The 25,498-nt window shown below is 34.7% G+C and overlaps 1 protein-coding gene across 2 annotated transcripts in view; it reads right to left on the minus strand.

Annotated features, from left to right (window-relative positions):
• Positions 1-25,498, minus strand: part of LOC149770732 (uncharacterized) — a 113,415-nt gene that overhangs the window by 39,617 nt on the left and 48,300 nt on the right. For both annotated transcript variants that reach the window (XM_089949187.1, XM_089949186.1), the window contains exons 2-5: positions 24,350-24,552; positions 23,522-23,648; positions 8,574-9,353; positions 2,555-2,643 (exon numbers count right to left, since the gene is read on the minus strand). In XM_089949187.1, the coding sequence (XP_089805313.1) occupies positions 2,555-2,643; positions 8,574-9,353; positions 23,522-23,591 (939 nt within the window). In that variant the 5' untranslated portion in view covers positions 23,592-23,648; positions 24,350-24,552. The remainder of the gene's footprint in view (positions 1-2,554; positions 2,644-8,573; positions 9,354-23,521; positions 23,649-24,349; positions 24,553-25,498) is intronic.

Here is a 25,498-nt window from a genome sequence, read left to right on the forward strand (position 1 = left end):
ACTACATTGGGTGGTTAACACCTGTTCATATTTGGGTAGAACAATAATGCAAGAAAGAACTTTTGCACTAGGGACACCAAAATTACACTTCACCAACCCGCAAACAGCTGAGGCTCATTGAGATTAGAATGGTGCAACATTAATCGGAATAACTAAACCCTCCCCTGAGACTCGATTGTTACTATGATACCATCATATTATTTGATAAAGCACTCAAGACATATTTCTTGTCCTCTAGTACCATTTCATTGTGATATGTAATGCCCTCTATCACTCTGATCTGCGAAGAAATATAAGCATATGATCTTTCGAAAAGATATGTTTTGTTGCGTTACAGTGATCGATCAAATGGTTAACAGGCGAAAGAAACAAAAAGCAGACTAGCAATCATGTTGACAAGGATGTTTCATTTCATACCAATTCCTGATCAAACGATATTAATGAACCTGAAATTTTCTTTGATAACATCGCTATTTAGCACGTACACTGCAGCATTATATTAGAGGTGTATATCGGTATGATTACCGCTCCGTTGGCCTAGTGGTTAGAACGTCCGCCTTGGATGCGGGAGGTCGTGGGTTCGATCCCCGGCCGAGTCATACTAAAGACTTACAAAAATGGTACTAACAGCTGCCTCGCTTGGCGCTCAGCATTAAGAGGTCAATTTAAGAACTGGTTGGCTTGGTGTCAGGATAATGTGACTGGTAGGACATCAAGCCACAACACTATAAACTGCCACACTGCAGACATCGTAGTGATACGACTGAAAAATTGTGAAAGCTACGTTAAAGATCTAAATCACACACACACACACACACACACACACACACATCTGTATGACAGCTAGCCATAATTCAATTATTAAACTTTCGTATCTAATTGGACTTGTATGAGTTATAATGTCACTACGCCTCAAACTCCAAAATCCACAAGGCTTTTGCCTAAACAGGATCTGTGAACTTGAAAGCAAATTGCGTTTAGAAAATTCAAGACGGTACTGTACCCACATAACGTAACAACGAGCTGTTTTATTGATAGACTACAATATAATGTTTGTCTTAGGAAGCATTATTATCTTTTGACTATTCAGGGCGTTTTAGTCGCTGTTTTGCTCCTAGGAGTTGGTGGAACCGTTGCTGCAGGTGGAATCATTGTCAAATGTATCACTATTCCAGTAGCATACATAGATGATGAACTCAATGACATCCGTATATGTGCAGAAACAAAACTAAACGTTGTCACGGTCAATATATTTTTTGACGCTGAAAAACAAGGCAAAGTCGGAAGACGAGTTCAACTTCGTAGTCAATGAGTACAACATCACACGAACAAACAAAACATTATATCACGTAAAATATGAGCTGAGTGGTGTCCAACGGAACGACGGAAATGGAAACACCAAAAACAACTTAAAGATCAAGGAAACTGAACTGTTGGAACAACAACTTTCTTAGTCTCATGCCCTAAAGTGCACAATGGATATTTCCAGCGTTAAATCACTAAATCACTATATGATACATTTTGTCCACCTTTTTATGCAGCTTAAGCGTTACCATGGGGTTAACAGAATAGACATACTGGCTATCCGATTGGCGTCGTTTTCATTTAAAACCAACAAAGCATCATTTCAGACCAACACATGAACATTAGAAGTTTACTGGTTTAAATCGAATGTTTGTAGAACGGTCTGTTTTTGGAAACATAACGATAACAAGATGTGCATAGTGGCTGCAATGGTGGCAATAGTAGATGTTTTGTTGGCACTTTTTCTATGTAGGAGAGTGACGCTAATGGCACATGAAAGCCTCTTGTACTATCATGGCCACAAAGACTGAACAATTATCAGCAGTTTAGTTTTGACTATCTGAGCTGACCGAAGACTTTGGTCTTCATAAAAGGATTGTTGATCGACTATTTCATTTAAAAATGAAGCGCAACTGACAATTTCATTAGTATATGCAACTGTTAGAATCATATCAAGAGTCCCTTGAAGAGAATGTTGCTTTACTGAGCGCTGAAAACATTTTCAGCGAGAAAAAATGTCAAACTTAGATGCTTCTGTGCACATACTGTCTGTCACTTTGGCACCATTTTCATATAGGACCATTCTTATGCCACAAGAAGTCAACTGATTAAAAATCCATGTCACTATAACGATCCATTCAGGGGAAATAAAGGCAACTCGGGTTTTAAAACAGCTATCATGCAACTATATTGTATGTACGATTGGTACCTTTTTATTTGTGTAACTAAGTATCATAACAAATATATATGTGAAAACCCTATATTTGTATATAATTTATATGGTAGGAGTAGAAATAATATTTTCTGGACGTTCACGAATATGTTCATGATGAGAAATCCCCTTCGCACCGACATTTTAGATCCAGCATAAACCCTGATTTACAATTGAAAATTTCTGAAGTGCATTACATGTACATTACTAATATAACATATCATACGTTGTCTAGTATGATATATATCATGTTAGCAAATGCTGATACCGAGGTTGATCACCTACATGTGATACATGAATCAGATATGGAGCGCTTACAATTTCAAGTCCTATCTGTTTAGGTCTCTCCTCAATGAGAGGTTGCTTACTGCCTTCTCTGACTACATCTTCTGAAGCATGATGATGTCCTACAAGAAAACAAAAACAATTTACGTTTAGATAAACCATCAGGTCATTGACATTGAATTAACATTATATTAAAATATGTTTGTGTAATGTGAAAGTCTCGGAGCAGGACAACGTCGATGTGATACTATTCATGTTACTTTCCCATATATATTAAATCAAACTTTCATAGCAAAATAAATATGCTGAATGTTACTGCGATAAATGCTAAGATGAACAATAACAGTACAATTACAATGACCTATTGTTTGATGTGATGTATAGTGTTAATACAGTTTCATTAACCTGCAATAAAATGCTGGTTAGTTGGTTCATTGTAAATGTATACATTGAGTTTAGCCATACGAATCCAGATCAGTACCAGCTATTTTCTAAATTATTTTCCTCTCAGGCTAGTAAAAAAAAGAGAAAGAAAAACATCGAATGTTTCTTGACAAAACATCGAACTAGCAAATAAATTCTGCATTTTCATCATTCTGTTGTTCTCGCAATCACTGGTACAGTATGAATATTTTCCACATATTAGGGCTTCGTTGGAAAGTCTCTCATCGTTATAAAGATTGTATGCTTACTTTTGAAAAGCTATAACGGTTTTACAATGCTAAGCAGTGGCCGATCAATGTTGAATATAATCAGTCTTGCTTTTCCTTATATAACTAGCTTCCTATAAGCAAAATTCATTTGGAAATTATAGAACGCATTCATTGCTTAAGTCAGATATAGATGGTTACTAAAGCATATGACAGCCGAAAACAATAATTCATAAATCAAAAGGAAATAGTGGAACTGACACTTGGAGTCAGTTTTTGGCCTTAAATATATGGATTGAATATGGATCCAATATTTGCTTGAATATATGTGTTGGAAATAATTTCAAAGTTAGTTTTTAAGGATTATATTTGTTATTGGATTTGTAGGGATAATTTCGTCCTCCTCGTGCAAGTAAATATATAATCTTATTACTACTTAGCTACTTAGTTTTATCTGCATATAATATACGTTCGTCTATACGGTTGTTGTTGTTGTGGGGTTTAACGCCATTTTTCAGCACGATAGGCTATACATGGCGGCCAGTATTAATGGTGGAGGAAGAACCCGGAAAACCCCGGAAAGAACCACCGACCCACGAGAAGCTACTGGCAAGCTTTCTCACATGCCCACATTGGCTGAATCTTTGACTCGAACCGCCGCAGACAGAGGTGAGATGGCAGTGATCCGTAACGAAGAGCGCTTTAGACCACTCGGCCACTCGGGGCCGAGTGGTCTATACGGATGGTTCATTGTAAATTTAGTTGTCTCATATTCCTGTTATCAAACTAGATTCCGTCTAACAATTGTTTTCTTCACTCATTTCTTTTTTGCTGGTTCTGATGTTTTAAATGGGTAATAAATGTGTTATCAAATAAAGCTATTACTTTTAAAAATACTTGAGCCTATGCACTATGTGTAATGCATGATAAATCCTGACATCTGCCAAAAATCAATAAGTCTCTCTACATTTTGATTAGTGATGACCACAGACTGATTCAATGTTGCTACCTGGGTCAAATATGGATGTATCATATATGCTCTTTTGTTCCGATTATTGATTGACGGATATTGGAAAAGCATACCAGTAATACCATCAGGACTACAGTATATAGACAACAAGGTACTGGAGACCGAGGAGTTTGCAGATTATCTATAGCTGTTGAGCACCAGATACAAAGAGGTAAAACTGAAAACCTAAAATACTGAGCTGAGAAAACTGGGTTGAAGATCAGTGTAACAAACACGAATGTACTTGAAACACAAACGTTTGACTCGATTGCAAATGAGGAGAGTTATTCAAAAGAAAAGGTCGGTAAATATCCTTAAAATGTTATTTTAATATTATTTTATGAGACTGACGCTGAAGGTGCACACTAACACTAGAAAATAAACAATTCCTTTGAGAATAAAGTCTCCAAAAAAATGAAAAGAAGAACACATTTGAAATAACACAAAATTAACAACGAATAAGAGAGGAGATAAAATCAATTTATATCGACACTCGTTAGAACAAGGGAGGTGTGCAGACCCTGTGCTGAAAATGTCAGCTACTGAACATAGGATTTAAAAACAACTCTTCTGGTAAGAGTAACCAAACGGCATGACCAAAAGGATCCATTAAACACTAGCCGTAATGACTGATGTGGCCATTGGCATAGGAAGAGAGCGTGTGATTCTTTCCACACTTTTCGATGCATTAGGAACAACATGATAGACTTACGAACATGATTATCATTATATAACGTCTCACTTATTCCCTTCCCTCTCAATTGTTCATTTTGATCAATGTTTTCAAAAATATAGGCATAGTTATGTTTATTGACATTAAAAATGGCATGTGTTTATTGTTTATCTTCTGGATGAATTACTACATTAATTTTAATCTCGACTCTTTCCTTGCTATCATCTGTATTGAATGTTGATGATATTGTCTAAATACAAAAATCACTATCAGCGCATCGCACAAGTTGAGCAATGGTGGACCCATGGGCAGAGGTGGACATTCACGGTAGTCTGCAAGCCCGAGGCTATTAAATAACCTGTCGGACAAGAAACTTCTATACTGTGAATGGTGTGATTAGTAGCAAGTTTCAGTTGTCAACAGGCAGTGTGATGTTTATAACATTCTTTATGCGCAAACGATGTCCGTGTTCTCTCCAAGATAATTGCATAAATCATCATATTCATTTTTCCCTAGAATGTTCGAAGAATAGGACTCGGAGTATAGTATTTCAAAACGTGGATCTTTGTTTCGCGTTCCAAGTTCTCTAGTTCGAATTTTTGCGAAGGCAATTCTGTAAATCTTCGATATTCAATTGCCCCCTCGAGAGATAAAACATATTGGATTTAAAAACGGGACTCTTTATTCCCTCTTTTCAAGACAATTTCCTAGAAGTTGTTCAACCAATGGAAAATGCAAACGAATGAAAATTACATCAAAAGGAGAATTAATTTGTATGATATGGAAAAGCGGAAACGAGCATTTTAGCGAGCATGGACAAAAGACAGGGAATGGCCGAAATGTGACAAGGGGACACAGCCTGATGCGGTGCAATTGCTCTACAGGGTTAGCCCAAGACAATCCAGTTACAGTCTACTCGAATTTTATGACTGAAAAGTAATTGCACGTAAAACTTGTAAGCAACACAAACCAAAAACTGGGAAAAGAGGATTTTATTCAGAAATTTCCAAAACTGTCAACCGTTGCTAACATCTTGGAATTTTAAGTCAGAATGTGTTTGACCGCTTCATTAATTTGCATAGAAATGCACATACATTTATAAAGAACCGAAAACTCTTTGCTGACATTGTGTGGAAGTCTTAACCTTTTGTGAGAAAAGGGATTAAAGGAAAGAAAAACAGGTTGTGATATATGCTCCCTATATGGCTGAAAGTGAAAGAAAGAAATTTGTGAAACGAGGGAATTAAGAAAAAATTTTAAGTGGCGTCCGATCGATGCACAGACATTTCAATACAGGAGGCTGTAATTGCATAGGTAAACCTTCGCCAGGAAAAACTGGTTATATGTTGGTTGACTGGCATATGACAATGTAGAGACAGTATAGAGAATGCAAATGCTAAAAGGACCCTGCAAATGATCACAGTTGCATTGGCCAATACAGCAATCGCATTTAAAAGTTACGGAACAAGTGTAATGATATAATAAAATGCTGGCAGTTTAGCTAACTGAGAGACGTCCAACCAGCTTTACCGTGTATTCACTGCTTCGCACGCCGGCTTGAGATGGCTTATACAGATGAGGTGAAAATAAACATATTACACAAGGATGAACACACTTTTGAGTGAACTGTGGTTCCTACTACAACAGTCCCCTCAATAGAAGTAATCTAAAGCAATTACGCCAAGCAAGGTACGAGGGAGGCACACTCTGGTTACCGCACACTTAGAGAACGACTGACACCTTCTAAATAGTATACACAGCCGTCAAGAACCACCTTGAATAGAAATAATTCCTCGTTGTCTACTTTAATTCACACTGAAATTATAAAGTGAAGTCAGGCACATGTAACTCTGCCAAGCTCAGAAAACCGTAATGTAACAAACTTTTCACATGCATTTTCATATTTAATTCAGGGGTATAATTCAAAGTTTGCCTTCTGCTGCTTATTTTATATATAATATCATACTTCCTGTATTGTTTTGACTAATCTGAAATGTAGTATTTCCATCAAAGGTTATTTCTGTTATGAGCTACCTTCCCAGCCTGAATAAGCAATCATATTGAAATTGATATTATTAATGACATATGTTATATCGCTCCTGGACAATTTATTGCAATAAATACTGCAAGACACAAATGCTTCCGGGACGGACATCCAACACAAATTGGATGACACCATGGCCATTTTCAAGAAGTACAAAGCCACGTTTGTTTAGCTTTTTATCTCTCTCTCTTCTACATACTATTTCATTCATTATTTAGTTTGATCAGACTGATTAAATATGTAAAATGAATGTTATGGTTTTCCTCACTGCAACTTTATTATATTGATCGTTTCATATTACCATATTATGTGCAAGATTGCAATCAAGAAATATAAAGTTGAGTACACAAATGCAAGTATGACTTTGAAATATCATCATGAAAAAAGCCAAAAAAAACAATTAATTTCTCTAAGTTACAAAGCGAAAATTTATACGACACTTACAGCATTGTGGAATAAATCCCAAAAAATCCTAACGGTCATATCACATCTCCAAAATTGTAAAATGTTCAGAATGAATTATGTTAGTTTTGAATCTGCTGATATACCAATTATCTTGAATGTGCTGATTTAAAAAGACTTTTGATGAATCGCAATGATGGAATCCTGGATGTCTTTGAATGAGTCCTCAAAAATCCAAAAGATGTGGTTAAGTCCAAAAATTCCATTAGCACTTGGTAATGTCAATGAATAAAATTTAAATAAATAATTAATCTCAAATGAGATCTGAACACATCAGTAAATGGTTCCACAGATTGACCTGAAAACTCGACTAAATATTTTTCACCTAGTCCATCATATATAGACTTTCACCTGACCTATGATATAATACAATGCCCAGAATGTGGGTCGCTTCAAATACAAAATCCATCTAATTCGTAAACAAAGTTAAGTCTTCATCATCAATTCAAGTAGACATCATCAGGAAAAAAAAAAACAAACGTAGACAATAGAATTTCCTGGGAAAAACCCCATATCATGAATTTTAACAAAAAAGTAAATATCTTTAAAAAATTGACAAAAGATAGGTAAGCAAAAACTCTATCCTCAATCACGGGCAAATGTCAAGCACACACTATGAAATTAAATATACATAACAAACATATACTTCGCAATCTCTGATGCGTTATTGCGCACCTTCTGAAACGATCGTCTGCAGTATGAACATGGCTTAAGTTCAGGGCATGTAGGGCGTGTGGTGTTGACTATTTGTAGCTATATATGTCATTTTATCTTTTCAATTCGAAACGCGCTCATGAAATAATGTTATCAATACTAAGGCACGCGGACATTTGCAATAAAAGTTAATCAATGGGAGTCCACCAGTGTAAACCTGATTAAATGCTGTGTTATGACGAAACAATAAAAACCTCCGCCTAGTGGTAAACGTATATTGTCCTGCACAGGTAATGATTTCTTCCAAAAGTCTATCTCAATTTAAAAACATTCTTCGGTAAAACTAAATCAATATTAAATTATTAATCAAGTCATATTATAGGCATTCTTAAGATCAATTAAGCCGCATACGCATGAAGAAACCGTGATCTTGAATTTTTTTCTTCTAAAAATGTGAAATTGAAATTGAAATCCTTAAGAAATGTAAAGAAATGAAGTTTGTACTTTATGTGTGATGTCATGTAAAACGTTTTGTCTAACAAAATAGGAATATAGATTACCATCATACGCTGGTTTCAATGTAGTAATGACAAGCTTCTTAGAGCTTGTTACATACAGAAGTCCACTTTGTTGGTCACAGAATATACTCTCCGCTTGACGTGACATTCCTTGTTGGTATATAGACACGAGTTCAAATTTATCAGAAAGAATATGAATACAGATATTGTTACACACAAATATAAATCCTTTTGTATCCACAGCTATACCACCTGGAGCCTGTAGTTCTTTATGTTTGTATATAAGTGTCCGTTCTCTAGGACTCTCAGTATCATATCCATATACACCATTATTATGCGGGTAACGAGATCGACATGATATATAGATCATGTTGCCTTTCGTGGCCAAATAACACCAATAACCCGCGCAGCCATTACCGATCCCGTGAATTGTGTCAACAAGATGTCCATCTTTAAGTGAAACAATACACAAATTGAAGGTGTTCTTGTGTAAACCACATACAACAACATTATCCTTGAATTTCATAATTCCATCAAAGTAATCCAATCCTCCCTGTACACGTAATTTTCTGACCGGTGTTATGGTACCTGTGTTACCTGTACAATGTAATGACAAGATTACTATCTGACCGTTGTGTAAAATCACACAAATTTCCTTATCATTAGTGAGAGAGATGCCACGAGGGTCTGTCTCCAGTCTGTGTGTATCCAGTAAGATTCCATTCTGGAGATGATGTAACCGGACATTGCACGAATGATAGTCTGCCACCATTATCATGTCTCCAATCACCAAAATACCTCTGTATCTGGAGTTAGTGTTGGCTGTATAAATAAATTGATACAAATATCAGTACAAGTGTACACAAAATAATAGCATGAACACTTGCATGAAAACACGTATATACATAAAAAATAACATGGATTTAATTATATTTCTGATCTGAAACAATATTCTACTATTGTACCCTTAACAAAATGATCATTGTAATATATTAGTATTGTCAGAATTATCATATTATTGCTAATGGTATTGCCAGCTGATTTTACTACAGAGATCATCATCTTCATTTCAACATGTAATAGTAGTAATACTGAACGCACAGGATATTAAACTTATATTCAGTTTGATATATGTGCTGTGTTCATTAAAACTATACTGTGAAAAATTAAGAACACGTAACAATAGTATGATATCGACTGTTTTCCTTCTATCATTATTTAAAGATACTGTGATACGTACGTTCGGTTATAGGTGTGCAATGACCTGAAACTCCTCCTATAATATTAAGACCATAAATATCAACTAGCGTTATTGCTCTCTTTTTTAAGAATATTTTAATACATATTTGCGTTTCATACTCATGTAATATCCTTGAACTCCACCTATACATGCATCCATCGGATTTTATTGCGTTTCAATGAATTGTTATTTGTCTTCAATTGTGTTACTTTATCCCCAATTGTAAGTTGTACTTTAGACAGTGGACACATAATATTTACACAGCTAACTTTTCTCCATGATAAGTAGCTGTTAATCGAATGTTTACATAACATTTGAATTCCCACATTCTAGGCCCATTCTTGATTACAACTAAATTCGAATTAGCGTTGGAATGATTCACATAACGGTTAAGTCACAATGTTTATAAATAGAGATTTTGATAAGTAAATAGTTCATTCCTCCTTTAGGTCAGTCTGTGAGAATCGATTTTTATCAGAATTTGCACTTGTGTTCAGATATAATTCGCTAGGAATATTTATCAAACGAGTTCACTGGAATTGTTCCAATGTTCATCTTTTGAATGAATGGACACTACGTTGGATTATTGTAAACTATCAAAAACATTCTGGATTGCATCAATCTACTGTCAGGAGAATCAATGATATTGGAATTCATTCAGAACTTTCTATATTTTTTACTTATGAGATGTTATTTAGGATTTTAAAAGAAATATAATTCGCTATATTATAAGTGTTTCTTAAAGTTTCATTTTGTATTAGTAAGAAATACGATGCTTGTTGATTTCACTTAAATTTTTGCGCACAGTTTATTTCTGTTACACAATTAAACCCGTAGAGTCAAAACAGAAATTGGCTTCTCGTCCGGAATCTTAATTTGGTTGAAACATTTACAGATATCATAAATTATCTTTAAAATTTAAATTGACGTTGTGTTAGAATATTTAATGCACCATGTAAAGATTTTAATTTCACACATTTGAGAAATTTAGGGAAACCACCAAGCGTTTACAATATTATCATATCTCCAGAATTTTGTTCCAAATCCTACCTAGATTAGGGAGTAAGTTACTTGAGCATGCCAGAGATAACGATCTTTCTGAATAGTATTTAACAAAGCAAAAGAAAAATATTTTGATTCAGTCGTTGGTGGGAAAGGAAATTTTGGATAATTATAGGTTACGGCATTTGTATGGGAAAATATGAACGAGTTTTGGGATGGAATACTGCACGAACTTGTGAGTGCAGTATATCCTTCCGACAAAACGAGTTCATATTTTCCCATACAAATGCAGTAACCTTTTTATTATATGCTCATTTTTTTATTCTACCTAAGGTTTAATTATATAAACAAAATACACTACAAGAAACAACGTAAATGAATGAATGCCGTATTCCAAAATAAATATACAAGCGCAGATTTGTCATTATACAATGGTATCATTATTAATGCGCACATAACTCCGCCCAGATAAATTTGAACTTAGTCGCTCGCTCGACATAACTTTCGAAAGAAAATGGCGTGTCTAGTTAAAATTGAAATTTGCAGTCATATTGTGAATGAATGCGCATTGCAACAACTGTTGCATGTGATCTAGAATGAATATATTTTGGTATTTTTGTTGGGATTCGACGAAAGTTTGTAATTTTGGACTGGATTCATCTGTGCAAATTATACATGAAATACATCGGATTGAAGTGGCGCGGGAGAAGCGTGTTTACGTCTGCAAATGTGTTTCTGTTTCTGTCATTGAATGTTTGAAATCGTAATGTGGGAAAAATATGAAGTCTTTCAATTGCAGTTATCAAAAGACGCATTGTTTGTTTACAATAGAAAGTAGTTCGTTTATTTACGTGAATGATATATGTGTATTGTCTCGCGCGTTCAGTATCGGTGAATACTGAACGATTCTGACAATGTAAAGTAAACGGGGAAAAAATGAGCATATAATAATAGTGTTTTTGGTTTGATTCGTAATCTTATATATGGTTTTGATAGGACATTGAAAGAATTTAATTTCTGAAAACAAATGAAATTAGAATTATGAAAGCTTCAGAGGCACATAATGTAAATGTAAATTTAGAGAGGAGAAGAAGAGAGGCAGATGCGGATGCATACGTAAATAGATGGATAGGTAGATATAGAGAAGCGAGAGAGGAAAATAGAGGAGAATAGTCAGACAGATGGAGAGAGGACAAATAGAGGAAAGGGAAATGCAGATGCAGATACACGAAAGTGAAGTGCACTTTATATTAAAAATTTAGAAATGGCACGCGAAAGACACACCCTTTCCAGCTTTACACACATACTATCAAGATATACTGTTACTAGAAATATGCGGTTAGTATTCTCTTTTCAGGAAAAAGTAGATACATAGGTTATTCACTTTGAGGAAATTGCTGAAAGCTTGAAATGTTGAAGAGAGCAATGAGCTTTATTATACAAAGTATACTTATTGGCAAAGTTCGTGAAGTGTATACTCCAGTGACAGTAAAACAGTGCTGACTATGATGTAGCTAAGGATTATATCTGGAAGGGTTATGAGCTAGTACCTGAGGCAAATCCCAAAAGTTTAGTAATTGCAAAACAAATTGGACCAACACTTTGCAGAGGAAAAATAATAACTATTTGATGGGTGCGGCGTAGCCTAAAAGGTCAGATCCAGATTACGATTAGTTAAGACATCTCATATGAATTAACGAATTTAAGAATTGCATCCATAGGGATGCCAACTCCTATTTTGATTATTAAAAAGAGGAAACGTTTGAAAATGTTGTCCGTAAAGCTGGTATATTTTTTAACTCGCAAATTATTTTGGTAAAACATATCTCACGGGTAATTTCAGTTTTGAATCCGGCAATTGTTTTTAAAAATCAAAACATCTGATAAAATTGATGTGAAATCCTTATCTCTTCCTTATTGCACCTGTTGTGAAAAGAAAAGACACATCCTTTCTGATTGATACAGGTTCAAAGATAAGCAACATAACAAAGATAGAGCTATTCTAAATGGCATTATTTCAAAGAGGTCAAGGACACGGTCTTCTATTTATAAAATACATTAGTTGAGCTAAAAACCTAGTATGATTATATTTCGGAGACCTATCAACCATACCTGTCAGAATGTGTATCTATATTACGAAACACACACGTTTCTCAAAGTCTTTTATTATCGGGTACTTTGATGTGTCGGAGAAGAATTCATCTAATGAAAGTGTTCCTATTCAGGAAGAATAGTGAGATTTTGGTAATGTTACTCTCCATTGTGTTAATTTGCAATCAGGTTCAGGACTTTTAACGGTTAGAGCAGTGACTTCTTTAAATATAAAAGGTATTCGTTCATTATTTGGCAGTACCCTAGATCATGGTCAGTATATTAGTATCTGACAACTCTTATTTGGATAAATAAAAATTTATGCTATTGATAGTTAAATCCATGAGTTGTTTCCTGATTGTGCAATTACCGGAGTGATGGCAAAAGAGCTCTAGACAATGGATTTTGATACAAAATTAATCCTTTAGCTGACACATTTATTGTTCAGTCTCTTCATGATATCAATTTTGTTCCCGGTAGTGATCACGCAAAAGGTATTGATCAGTGATCCTCGTTTGACTACTCAATATGTATATTCTAAACAGGGTGACAAAACATAATCACTTCTTGTAAAATACGAACAGCATCATGGGATCTCCTGTTTGTGTCAAATTCCTATTAATGAAACTGAAGCCACAAAAGTCCCAGCTCGTTACCTTGTAAAAAATGGAATCATTGTGAGGTGAGGAAATGGAGTCCACCTTAGGTACCCGCTGGTGACGAGTTGTCTTTGATGTATTAATTTATCATTCCGTGGTCATATTGCAAGATATTCGTACCCCATGAACCTTCTCAGTTTATCATTTAGGAGTCAAACAGATTACCAAAAGATCTTTAATCATTTTATTAACCTAAAATTAAACGTGATGGTTCTATATACTGTAGATGTTCTCACATAATGTTGGCCATAATGTTTGCGTCAGCAAGATTTCTTGAAGTAATTCATTTGAGAAATATTAAAACTAAATGCATAGCAAGAGCTTTGAAAATGTTTTCTTTACACTCGAAATCCAATTCGTGCTAATTAAGTTACTGAGTGCATATTGTTAGAGATAACTCAATTATTTATTCAAGGCAGTTTAATTGTATATATTCCACTGATGACATATTTGTATGCATTCATATATTGCCTAATTAATGTTTAAGGCTGTTATACCATTTTTTGTTTTCCCTTCTCTTTTTGCATAGTTTTCAATACTTGATTCAAGTTTGTTCTTAAAGTAAGACGTAACTAGCACTCAACGACCAGAACAAAATTGATGGCCGCAAATGCAATTTTGTATACCTTTTGGAACTAAAAATTTGTGCACAATATGAAAAATTTCAAAACCAGTATTGTGCCTAGTTTAAGAGAGGTGTCACAAGAAATTCACGAGTTTAAATAAAGTGCACCAATTGTTTTCAACATTAGGAAATACTTGTGTTTGTTTATAGTTACGGATGGGACAAAAGTGTCGTCAGATCTAGTTTGGATCCAAACCACATTCAAAAGAATAATAAATGATTGATATTTAAATCGCAAGCACCAGGCATTGTAAGGTGCTAGAAATGATGATGTTTTACATATTATATTCAGTGACGATAACGTTAACAAAGCATCATTAATCCTGATGACAAGTTGGATCAAACAGTAGACGATGCAATACATCAGTTAATTAATGTAGCAATTAAACATATTTGTATCATGCTATATTTACAGGCCAACCCCTAGGTCTCGTAAATATAATGAAGTCAATCTCCAAAGATTTGCCACAACAGAGATATAATTCATGAAAAACATGTTAAATTTGAAACGGTTTATTACGTAGCTTGTTTTGAATTAATTATCATTATGACAAAATTAGAGATAAGTATGTAATCATGAATATTGTTTTAAACTGTTCAAGAAATGTTGCGAAATTGTACAAGATAACGCCAATATTGTATATGAATGTCATGTTGCCTTATTACAAACATACAAATTTTGTAGCATAACTTATCCTATAGATGTTTCTATACTTACTTCAAGCATACATTATTTGATACATTTGCAACTGGAGATTATAAGAGCTGTAAACTATAAAAGAATGATTAAATATAAATCCAGTTACTTATAATATTATTTTGCTTCTACGATACAAACATTACAATGTATGTCAATATCAATATAAATATTTTGAGGGCGTTATAAAGTTTTGATGATAAAAAACTAACTTATTTCTTAGTCAAAGTGACATTTCGCTTATTTAAACATTAACTTTTAGCCAAGGTATATAAAAGAGGAGAACGAACAACCAGGAAATGTGTGAAAGACGAGGATAAATAAAAGAAGGACTTTTAAAATAGCATTTCTCAATTGAAAATGTATCAGACATTGTATCGAAATTTGACAAAATATGGCGAAAGGAAAGTGTAGGGACACAAAGACAGAAATAAGTATATAAATAAACGGATCAAAAGAGAGAGATCGAAATAGAGCTTCCTTCTAGAGCGAATCATGGCGGAGGCGAAGGCGAATTTGTTAGGAAATATAGTCGAAATTGACGCTTGCAGATTTTCGTGACCCGTGAAAGTGCATGCGCGCTAATTAATTTTTTATAACTTGTCATTACATTTATGAACGGCATCGAAAATACGTAGTTTTCCTTCATACAGAGGCGTTGTATTACCAAACAAAATGTGTTTAAAGTTAAATTTGCTTGTGGTGGGAGGGACTGAAGCAGTTTTGGTGCGTTTATCCTGGTAATAAACCCAATAAAAATACGTGTTGCTTATTGTCTACAGATCAACATCTGAAAAGAGGTTATTCGATTATATTCTTTCAAAATGTATGTTGATTAAGTGAACTGCCATTTGTTGAAATTGGGGCACAATAAATGTTATTTTCCTTGTATTCTAGCACAAGTGTCTGTCTGGGAACATAATTATCGCGAGTATTTAATGTGCTTTTGAAGTTTTTAATTGGGCCAATACATAATGTTTTCCGTTTTCGAATGGTCGAAGGAAGAGATGAATTGTAATAAAGATTGCTGTAACCTGTACCGTTGGGAAAGTGTTTACATTGTGAAGCTCATTGTAATTAATTTCTCCAACTACTGGTGGAATCCCAAATTTGAGGCACGGATAGTTTGATAAAATTTTCATTTTACGAAAGTGTATGTTTCTTTTTTCGTCATCTGAATTTAAGACTTTTTCATCACATATTTTGGTGTAGCGCTTCAGTTGATGCTAGATGCGTGGCACTAGTCACAATTCTGGCTGCCTCATCTTGTACTTACTTGAGTCTATCTTTGCTCGAGCAATGTGCAGGTGTCCGAGACCACATTATTATATTCCAGAATAGGTTGTATAAGAGTCGTAAATGTAATTTTGAAACGTATCATGCCGAGTTGACCACCTGTCTTTGGATGATGTATTGAACGATTCCAGCTTTTGTGCTGATTTGTCAGTGTAAAGCTGTATGGCTTCTCGAATCATAGCGATCGTTTTGTTCCGTAGGAAACGACATTAGATGATATTATAGATATCATGGATTTTCGAAAGACTCATTTACGTTTGCTTATTGGTGTTTGACGATTTTCTGACGGTTTGTCACGTTTGCCTACCCGCGATTACGTAAGTCAGGAACAAATGAATGGGTTGGCGCCATGTGTAGGTAGACCCTGCTTCTATCGTAGCGATTCGTGTTGTACAAGAGCACACACCATTAGGTGTCAAAACTAACATATAGACGTTGGAAGCTTTGTTCTAAGAACAAAGGACCCTCGATGCTGTTGTAAATCTCCCGCATTGACAGATAGCCTGAGGGTCGTCTGTTAAACTGGACCGACTGGGGTAGAATTGATATCCAATCGGAACTGAGGAAGGGTAAAGCCATCAATTCGAACCAGAATTTAACAGTCATTTGGGCTGGGAACGAATTAGTCATCGTGACACATCCTGCTGACAAGTTGTAGCAATAACTCCGGGAGCCACTCGTGATTTGGCGGGAAAAACCCTTGGTACATTCAAGGACAGAAAGCTTCGTAAAGGTCAGTGGGTTATTTGCTCGATTTTTGCAGAATGTTACGGCATTGTAATTTTAATTACGTGCAGTATGTATATTTACTTCCTAGAATCGTTAGTACGTAGAATTACCTTTGTATTGTTTAATTTACATGCGTACTTGAGAAATGAGCTATGATTATGTCGATTGCTCGCTCGTCAGAATTAATATTGTAATTCGCTATTTAGTTACTTCGTGGTTAACTAGTGTATTTATTTATATGATATTCTAGATTTTGCAATTGTTGAATTAAATTGTAACTTTGGAAATGGTTGCAGTGTAAATTTAAATAATATGGATATCTGAATATTTGTGTACACTTGTGGGAGTGTATTGAACAGAAATGCGTCGGATTGTTGTGATATTGTTGAGAATAATGAGATTAGGAATATATATATATATATATATATATATATATATATATATATATATATATATATATATATATATATATATATATATATATATATATATATATATATATATATATATTGGTGTGATGCAATTTAGTGATTTCTGTAGAATAAGTAGGATGCCGCTCTTATTACAACGTTGTTTCTATAAGAACGTGTGTGGTTTTCGATGTGCACGATTGCATGACCAAAGATGTAGATAGCCTTTATCTGATGATTGATTGATTGTTGATGTAGTGTGAGGCGAGATGGCTAACACAAATGCTAACGTCCTTGTGTTTTTCTTATGAAGCTTTTGGGGACAGAACTACCGGGTAGTCAAGTCCCGAGTCTCAGAGAGACAGGATAGAACAAGGCAGTAGGCCGAGAACAAGCCTAGTTGCTGGAGAAAGAAAAAGAGAGAAGGAGGAGGAAAAAAGGAGACAAAAGGGGAAGAGGATAGGAAGGTTCGGAGTACGGAGAACGCCGGAAGGAGGAAAGGAATTGGCGGAGTAAAGACAGATGAGTAGAAACCAAGTACAGGGGAAAGCCATCTCACACTACAATCACGTGATGAAATAGGTTGCTACATGGTCGAGAGGAAGAAGATTGGTTGAGAAATTCACATCGTTTCAATTGTATTGAATTGTTATTCTTTGAATTTCACCTTTGTGTTCTTAATAATTTAATTGTCGGCATTGCTGACTGGGGGCTCGGAGCTTTGCCTCTCTCTATGACTAATTTCACTTCTTACAAACGTGCCAGGGTGGGAATTCCACAGTAATTCGAATAAATATTGGGAGCATCCCACCCCTTCGCATAATAGTGGGTCACATAGAACCTCACATGGTTTAACTTTAAGAGTTCTTTTTGGAATATATTTCCTATGTGGTAAATTATATTTATGGCACATTTCACAATAACATCACATTTTAATCCCAGTATAGTAGATGTTTTGTGTCTCAGTAGCGTATAGCCGCCTTGGTCGTATTTTCACATGTATCACGGAAACGAATTACCGTCTGGTTTTCTACAGATACCTAAATTGGACAATGGTATTTGATAATTTCATGTTAGAGTGGATATTTAACATCGCTGAGAACTAAACTTTCATTGTTCATTAAAAGTAACACGTTAATCAAAGGTGAAGAGTTTTCCATGAAATATGTGGATGGTAACGAGTAATCTCCTTTTATACTGAGTTTTTTCTTCGACCGGAGAGTGAAGTTAGCATATTTAAGTTAAGTCGCCTTTCCAGGAATACATGTTATCGCCATAACAACATCAAGATGTATGGTGTCTACTTTCATTGAAATATACGCGTTGTTTGTATTTGGAGGTCAATAGAATAAGTCTATCATAATGCTTCTGTATCTAAGTCAAAGTTCAATCCATAAGAACTTTAAAGCATTTTGTTAAAGATACTGTGGCTTTGGAAATTAGGCGTTTATTTCACATATGATACAATCGTGAGCATAGCTACACGATGCATACCAGCTGGGCTTGGGCAAAACTTGGAGGGGAAGGTAGTCAGATGAATTAGAGATTAAGCCGAAGTTCAGTCAAAATGAAAATTTTACGAAATTCTGCATACAATGTATCTAATTTGGATAAAGCAGTTTGAAAACTAAGAGCGTAAACGAGAAGTTCTGGGACAAGTCTAAAAGACCGTAAGGACAAACATATAAGCTAGATGTATCGAATGAGGAACTACCAATGGAGGCTGTGGAAGCTAGTCCCGGATAGGATTAATATCAGGGGTTAGTATAAGAAAGTTTGGCAACCAAGTGATTACAACTGGGATGCACAGAGCACGCTTATTGTTTCCTAGCAGTTAAATATTGCATTGTGTGCAAACGTATAGAACACGATCCAATGCTCAGTCGTTCAAAACACACTAAATATTTACAATTTCGAAACACACCTTCCTCGCTCAAAACCACGAATTATTCGCCAGGATGTTAACAAACCATCATTTCTTCTGATATCCATATTTATGGCATCTGCTACCGTTTCCGTTTTCAAACAGTATATGAACCAAGATAATATGATATGTATGTTTACTATGTTCTGTGTGCTTGACCAATGTTGTTAATTCAAGATAAAGGTTTAGTGCGTACCTGATGTTTACTTGGGTTTGCGTTTAAGACCCGGCCTTGACCGTGACCATAGACGGTTCTATAAACGATGTCGCGTACCGTTTTGAGTAATTTTACATTAAGATGATTCAGATTGTTTTGAAAATGCTACTGGGAGATAAGGTCAAGTAGGTATGTTCATAAGACTGAAATCAACAGGATGCATCCTTGATTAACAGTCTGTTGAACTATTTGAGTTTATGTTCAGATATAATTTGAGAGGAAAATAATCATTAGAATTATTAAGTTCTCGTAACCTTTTGAATCAAAAGGCTATTTGGGTATTATTGAGGAATTTTATTTCTTCATGTTGATTCCATTAATTTGTCTAAAGTTCCTTTCAAACTGTGGAAGATATGCAACTACTCGCAGGTTTAACTTTCACCAATTTCCAAATGTTCTTCAATATTGCATTATTGTTGAGTCATTTTCGTTGTTGATGTTATGTGCTAGCTGGCTAATCTGCTTTTCATATGTTAAAAAATCAGTTTAGCATGTTTCAAGAAAATGTTCATATATTCCTTTTTTTCGTGCTTTTAGTTTACGATTATTACAGCCTTAGTGAGTATTCATTTCACAGCAGGTGTAGGAGCTTAACATTTGTTCCACAAAAATCATGTATTACAGCCTTTCCTTATAATACTTAATGGTGAATGTTTCCTTGGTATCTATTATTGACATCGCACAATCCTAGAGACTCATATTCGCTGTCTCGTTGTAACTGTTGGTTTCATTAGATACTTGGACGGTGTTTCTTGTAATGCTATAAAAATTATATCTCTAGTCTTATTTTCATAATTCGTTCACAAAACAAGAAAATCAACCGTTTTAACAACGATCTTGCTTTCTGAAACTCCTTTCAACTTGCTCTAGCTGTATTTTGAAAATTACTGTCCACTTCCCGGTCTGATAAGCAGATTTATTTATCTGAACGTTCGCAAAGAGTGTAAATACATTCAAGTAGCTCTACAACAGATAGTCATTTTGGCATATTTTATTAATACATTTGTCACTATCATTATGACAGTCTGGAATTGCTAACAATTTTCTTATTTGAGAAACACTTAAATTTATAAGTCTTTGTTGTTGAAGAATTATGAAACATGTGATGATGTATTAGGTTCATTTAAATCTCTTTAATAGTTTTGAATAACGAGTATCCACTACATCTGCATCATCTCTGTATTCAGGATTTGTCCGTTCGTTCATTCCGAATTTTCACCACCAGTTGCAAATATTTACGTTATTTGAGATCATAGGGACTAGCTTTATTTTAACATTTTTACAAATATTTAATGAATAAATGCTACACTACTAGAAACCATTTAAATTTATTTAAAGTTTAACAAGAATTATGATAAAAGTTTAGCAGATCGTGTACACATACGTTATGAAGCTGATACAAATTGTGTACAAAACGTGTTAATAACGATTCGAAAGCTATTAACACGTAGAGGGATAATGGTGACAATTGAGTTTTATATTGCACGGAGTGGTAATGAAAGATCTAGCAAAATCTCATAGCTGCAAAAGCATACTGATTCTAGCAAAACAAACGCACATGACTGTTGAAGCAGATATTAAGTAACTTATCTATGGCTAGTTAAGAACTACCACGACTACAGGAAAGAACAATTGCCTGAAGAAACACAAAGACTGATATAACTGCTATTTTTCATTCTGCAAGTCCAATTAAAGGGTCGGATAGAAAGTGAAATAGACGGAGGACGACATAGAGGAAACATGTGTTTTTGAAACAATTTGGAAAACTAAGACAATTTACGATCTCGACTGACACACTTAGTGACAAAACTAAATAATGATTTCATCCAAAATTATTCTAGGAAACTTGAACGATAAGATAATGTTCACACATAAATTTCTAATGAGATCAGCAAAAAAAGAACTAACACTAAGACACTGTCAGAAAAACACAATATACCGGTATTAACACAAAGATAGAGTACGTTTATTAAATCACACATAGTCAAACAAAAACTATTTTCATAAGCCTTGAGTCACATGACAGAAACTATAAAAGATGTTACATGTCTCAACATTTTGCAAAATATTATAATTTGAGAAGTACTAATATAGTAATTTAATATTTATTTAAAAAACCAGGAAGTTCGTAGTCATTTTCAAAAGCATAACTATGACATAAGACTCGGCCGACATTCACAAATTTAGCCATTCTCGATCACGTTTTGCAGAATACAATAGGTATTTTAAATCAATATGTAATTCAGTTGAGAAAATCTAGCTTATAAATTTGTATCAACTTAACACATCTTTGTTCGGTCGAAAATATTGATTTTAATATTACATTAAAAGTAAACAACTAACGTAGTGCTTACTCTGTAGACTTTTAAATGGAAATGTGCCTAAAAGTAGAAGAACACTATCTAAGGGTCTAGCATAATGGGAAGGATGTATCTATTTAAGCCATTTGCTGCTGATAGAACTAAACACGACAATACGTTGGACGAACATCAGAGAACAACGTATACTTCAGCGAAATATGAAGAAAAATGTGACAATGGAATGAAATATTGAGTGAACAAAGCTATGTAACTCTGATTTAAATAGCCATAACACTGCTTTCGTTTTTATTTGGCTAGTCAAACAAACAATTATATGAGCCATAATAAAAGAACAACGCCTGCAAAGGCTAACTGAATTATTCAGACTTTTGATGAGCTAGTAAAATACAAGTAAGTATTATTTGTAATTCAAATGGGTCTTAGCTTATATGTTGCTTAAAAGGTTTGTAAGAACAAAGACAATTATTATCGAAGCATCTCTACGAAAAGAGCTACATGCTGTAAATTCGTGACTCCTAGCAAGCAAGAACGATATTACAAGGAGTTAAATACCGCTGTCTATCACACACACAATGCACACTATTAAGGCCGAACAAAATTTCCCACAGCCTAATCAAAACTACCCTTTAATGAATTGATCGTACTGGATATTCAATTTGAGTCGTTTATGTAAATCAAAGAGTATGCTGTCAAGATAGATAGTGGTAAACATTTTGGCAGCATACTAGTACACATATCTCCAGATCATATCAAAGCGATCATATTCATCCTAAATGACTACAGATTTCAGGACATAACTCAAAGTCCTGGTTACCTATTTCCATTAGAACAATCAGAATTGATCCATAAATTATGAGTAGCAGATTGACCACCAAGATCAGGATCAGGCAATGCACGAACTAGTCGTACTGAAGCTGTACAGCATCGGTTGTATTGATAAAGATTTAGGAAACCACTTGACTTCTAGGTGCTAACAGGTCTGTCCATTGTATCCATGGGCTCATCATCAAGATTTCAGATTCAATATAATTCTTGCAAAAGCAGCAGTAGCAATAACAGAGTGAGAGGACAGAGTCTCTGCACAGTCGAACAAGTATAGTCATATGAAGTAATAATAAAGAAACAAGTGGCTGTCCTTTCAGAAGCTTTTGATACTATTCACGGTGCAATCCGCACTGACTGAAATATATTTCTCGTAATTTCATTTTGGTATTTTGTTTTACCACTTACATGCGTATTAGAAATTAAAGAGCACATTATATATCATTTGGTGCAGAAGGAAACCAAAAACAAACCCCACGCTTTTAATAAAACAAAACTTTCATTTGATTAAATCGTCTTCAACGAATAATTTAGAGAAACGTATAAGTATGCCTCATGCTTCTGCTCGTGATTGTGATTATTTAGAAATTTACAATCATGTTTGCGATGAAATTTCCCCCAGATGTTTACCCCCTGGCCAACCATTAGAAACCCTTTGGAGCTTCCGATGTTCGTTCGCTGTCAATCTACGCATTAATTCAGGATAGGTAAAGATAACATTCCCATCTTGAGGCCAACTACTTAGGCAAATGTTATGTCATAATCATTATCATTTTCCTTCCCCAGGCAGCAATGTATCGAGAAGCTAGGACTATGCCCTTTTTGTTTAGTAACTGTATATCAAGACGATGTGTACTCCCATATCAAATTTCCTACTTCAGGACAACTAATTATACATAATATTTAAAGTGCTAAATTAAGACGCAAAGATTGAGATATAACCTAAATAACGCATACCTCCTTTCAATTTCAGATTTCGGACTTCGACCAGTCTGCAGTCAACTACCTTTACTCCTTCTGTGGCCATGGTTTATTTCAACTTGAGTCAGATCGAGGTCTGTTGGCACTAAGGTAAGGTGTGCACCTGAAAAAAGACATACCTGCGAGCTAGGCTGCATAATATCTCAGATTCTTTATAAACCTTTGGAATATCATCGTTTGATACTTATGTTTTGAAGATGAATGCAAACGAGACTTTAGATTTCAAGACATTGTTGTTGGCGTCGTCGATACTGCCAGTTTTAAAAAACAAGATATGTACTTTATAAATGTGCTAAAATGTTTTCCTTCTGACCTAAAATTAATACTTGCATTAACATTGTTGACATGTCTGACGCTTTCGAAACAGACGGCCTAACAGAGGTTGGTTTCTAACAAAGCACCTACAATGCAGATTACGTTGAGTTAAAGTTGCAACACATTAAACTGTCAGACAGTTTATATCCTTCAGGAAGGAATATCTTCAGCATGTTCCCTTTTCAAGTTTCAGTGCTACTATTAATTAATTTGCATCATAAAACAACAACAACAACAATAATAATAATGATAATATTAATACTACTACTACTACTACTACTACTACTAATAATAATAATAATAATAATAATAATAATAATAAACTCCCCTAATATAATTGCATTTTTGGTAGATTTAGGAACACCTAACTACTCTTTGCAAAAGTTGTATTGAACAATTTCAGTATCTCTACTAAAGTGATAACCCCAAATTTGTGACCCATAGAGAGCAATTGGTATTATTACAGAATTAAACATATTTAAAACATACTCTACATGAAAACAGCCGAATCCTTTTTATTAGTCCAAAATCCATGAAGCTGATTTCCTTGCCTGAGCCGCCAGCATCTGCTTATCTTTCGTCCAAACCACCCTTTGGGTGGAAAATAGGCCCATGTACTCTTAATAAGGTGCACACGCAATACGCCTTTTTTGAACGAATTATACCTCCTTTTTCATGACATATCCATATTTCTGAAAAAAAAGATATTGGTTCGATTTTATGACGTAAAAGTTCGAAAACATTTATTTGATTTTGAAATAGCTTTACTGTATCGGCGCAATTAGAGCACACGCAGTGTAAAGTAGTAAGAAAATAGCATCAACATCTTATTAGAAGATATTTTGGTCCAGTATTTGGTCGAAAAGAATATTTTGGATAAAATTGTTTTGGTTTCGATCAGTAAGTCTGTATCTGACTCTGACATCAAAGTAACGGAGTTGAAATTAAAATACAAGATGGAATTTGAGTTAAGAAAGACGGAACTTCAGAAACATAAAAAAGAAAAACAAATTCAGTTACAGAAAGAGACGAAACATATGCAAATACATTACAAGCGGAGAAAGTGGAGAGACAGACAAATGCAGTTACAGAAAGCACAAATGCAGTTACAGAAAGAAGAAAGACAAATGCTATTGGAAAAGGAGAGAGGCGCATGCAAATGCAAGTGCAATAAGAAAAGGAAGAGATGGAATATCAATTTGGAATAAGAGAAATAGAGCAAGAAAGTGAAATGCACGTTCCCACTTCACATACAAATTCAAATTTTGATGATACTAAGAATATTAGGTTAGTGCCCACTTTTAGAGAAAAAGAAGCAGACAAATATTTCTTTATTTTGAAAACTTTGCTGAAAATTTGAATTGGCAAAGAGAGCATTCGACTCAATTCTTACAGTGTGCACTTTTTGGCAAACCCCGAGACATTTATGCATTCCTGTCAGTGCATCATAGTGCTGACTATTATCTTGTGAAGGAATGCATCTTAAATGGTTATGAGTTAGTCCCTGGGGCTTATCGGCAAAAATTCAGGAACTATACAAAAGAAGCTGGACAAACTCATGTCACATTTGCAAGAAAAAAGAGCAGTTATTTGAAAGGTGGTGCTTAGCCAAGAAAGTTGATGAAGAGTATGAAACTC

Source organism: Sinohyriopsis cumingii, unplaced genomic scaffold, assembly GCF_028554795.1.
Source record: "Sinohyriopsis cumingii isolate HCF-2022 unplaced genomic scaffold, ASM2855479v2 utg002441l, whole genome shotgun sequence".
In the NCBI taxonomy this organism is placed as follows: Eukaryota; Metazoa; Mollusca; class Bivalvia; order Unionida; family Unionidae; genus Sinohyriopsis; species Sinohyriopsis cumingii.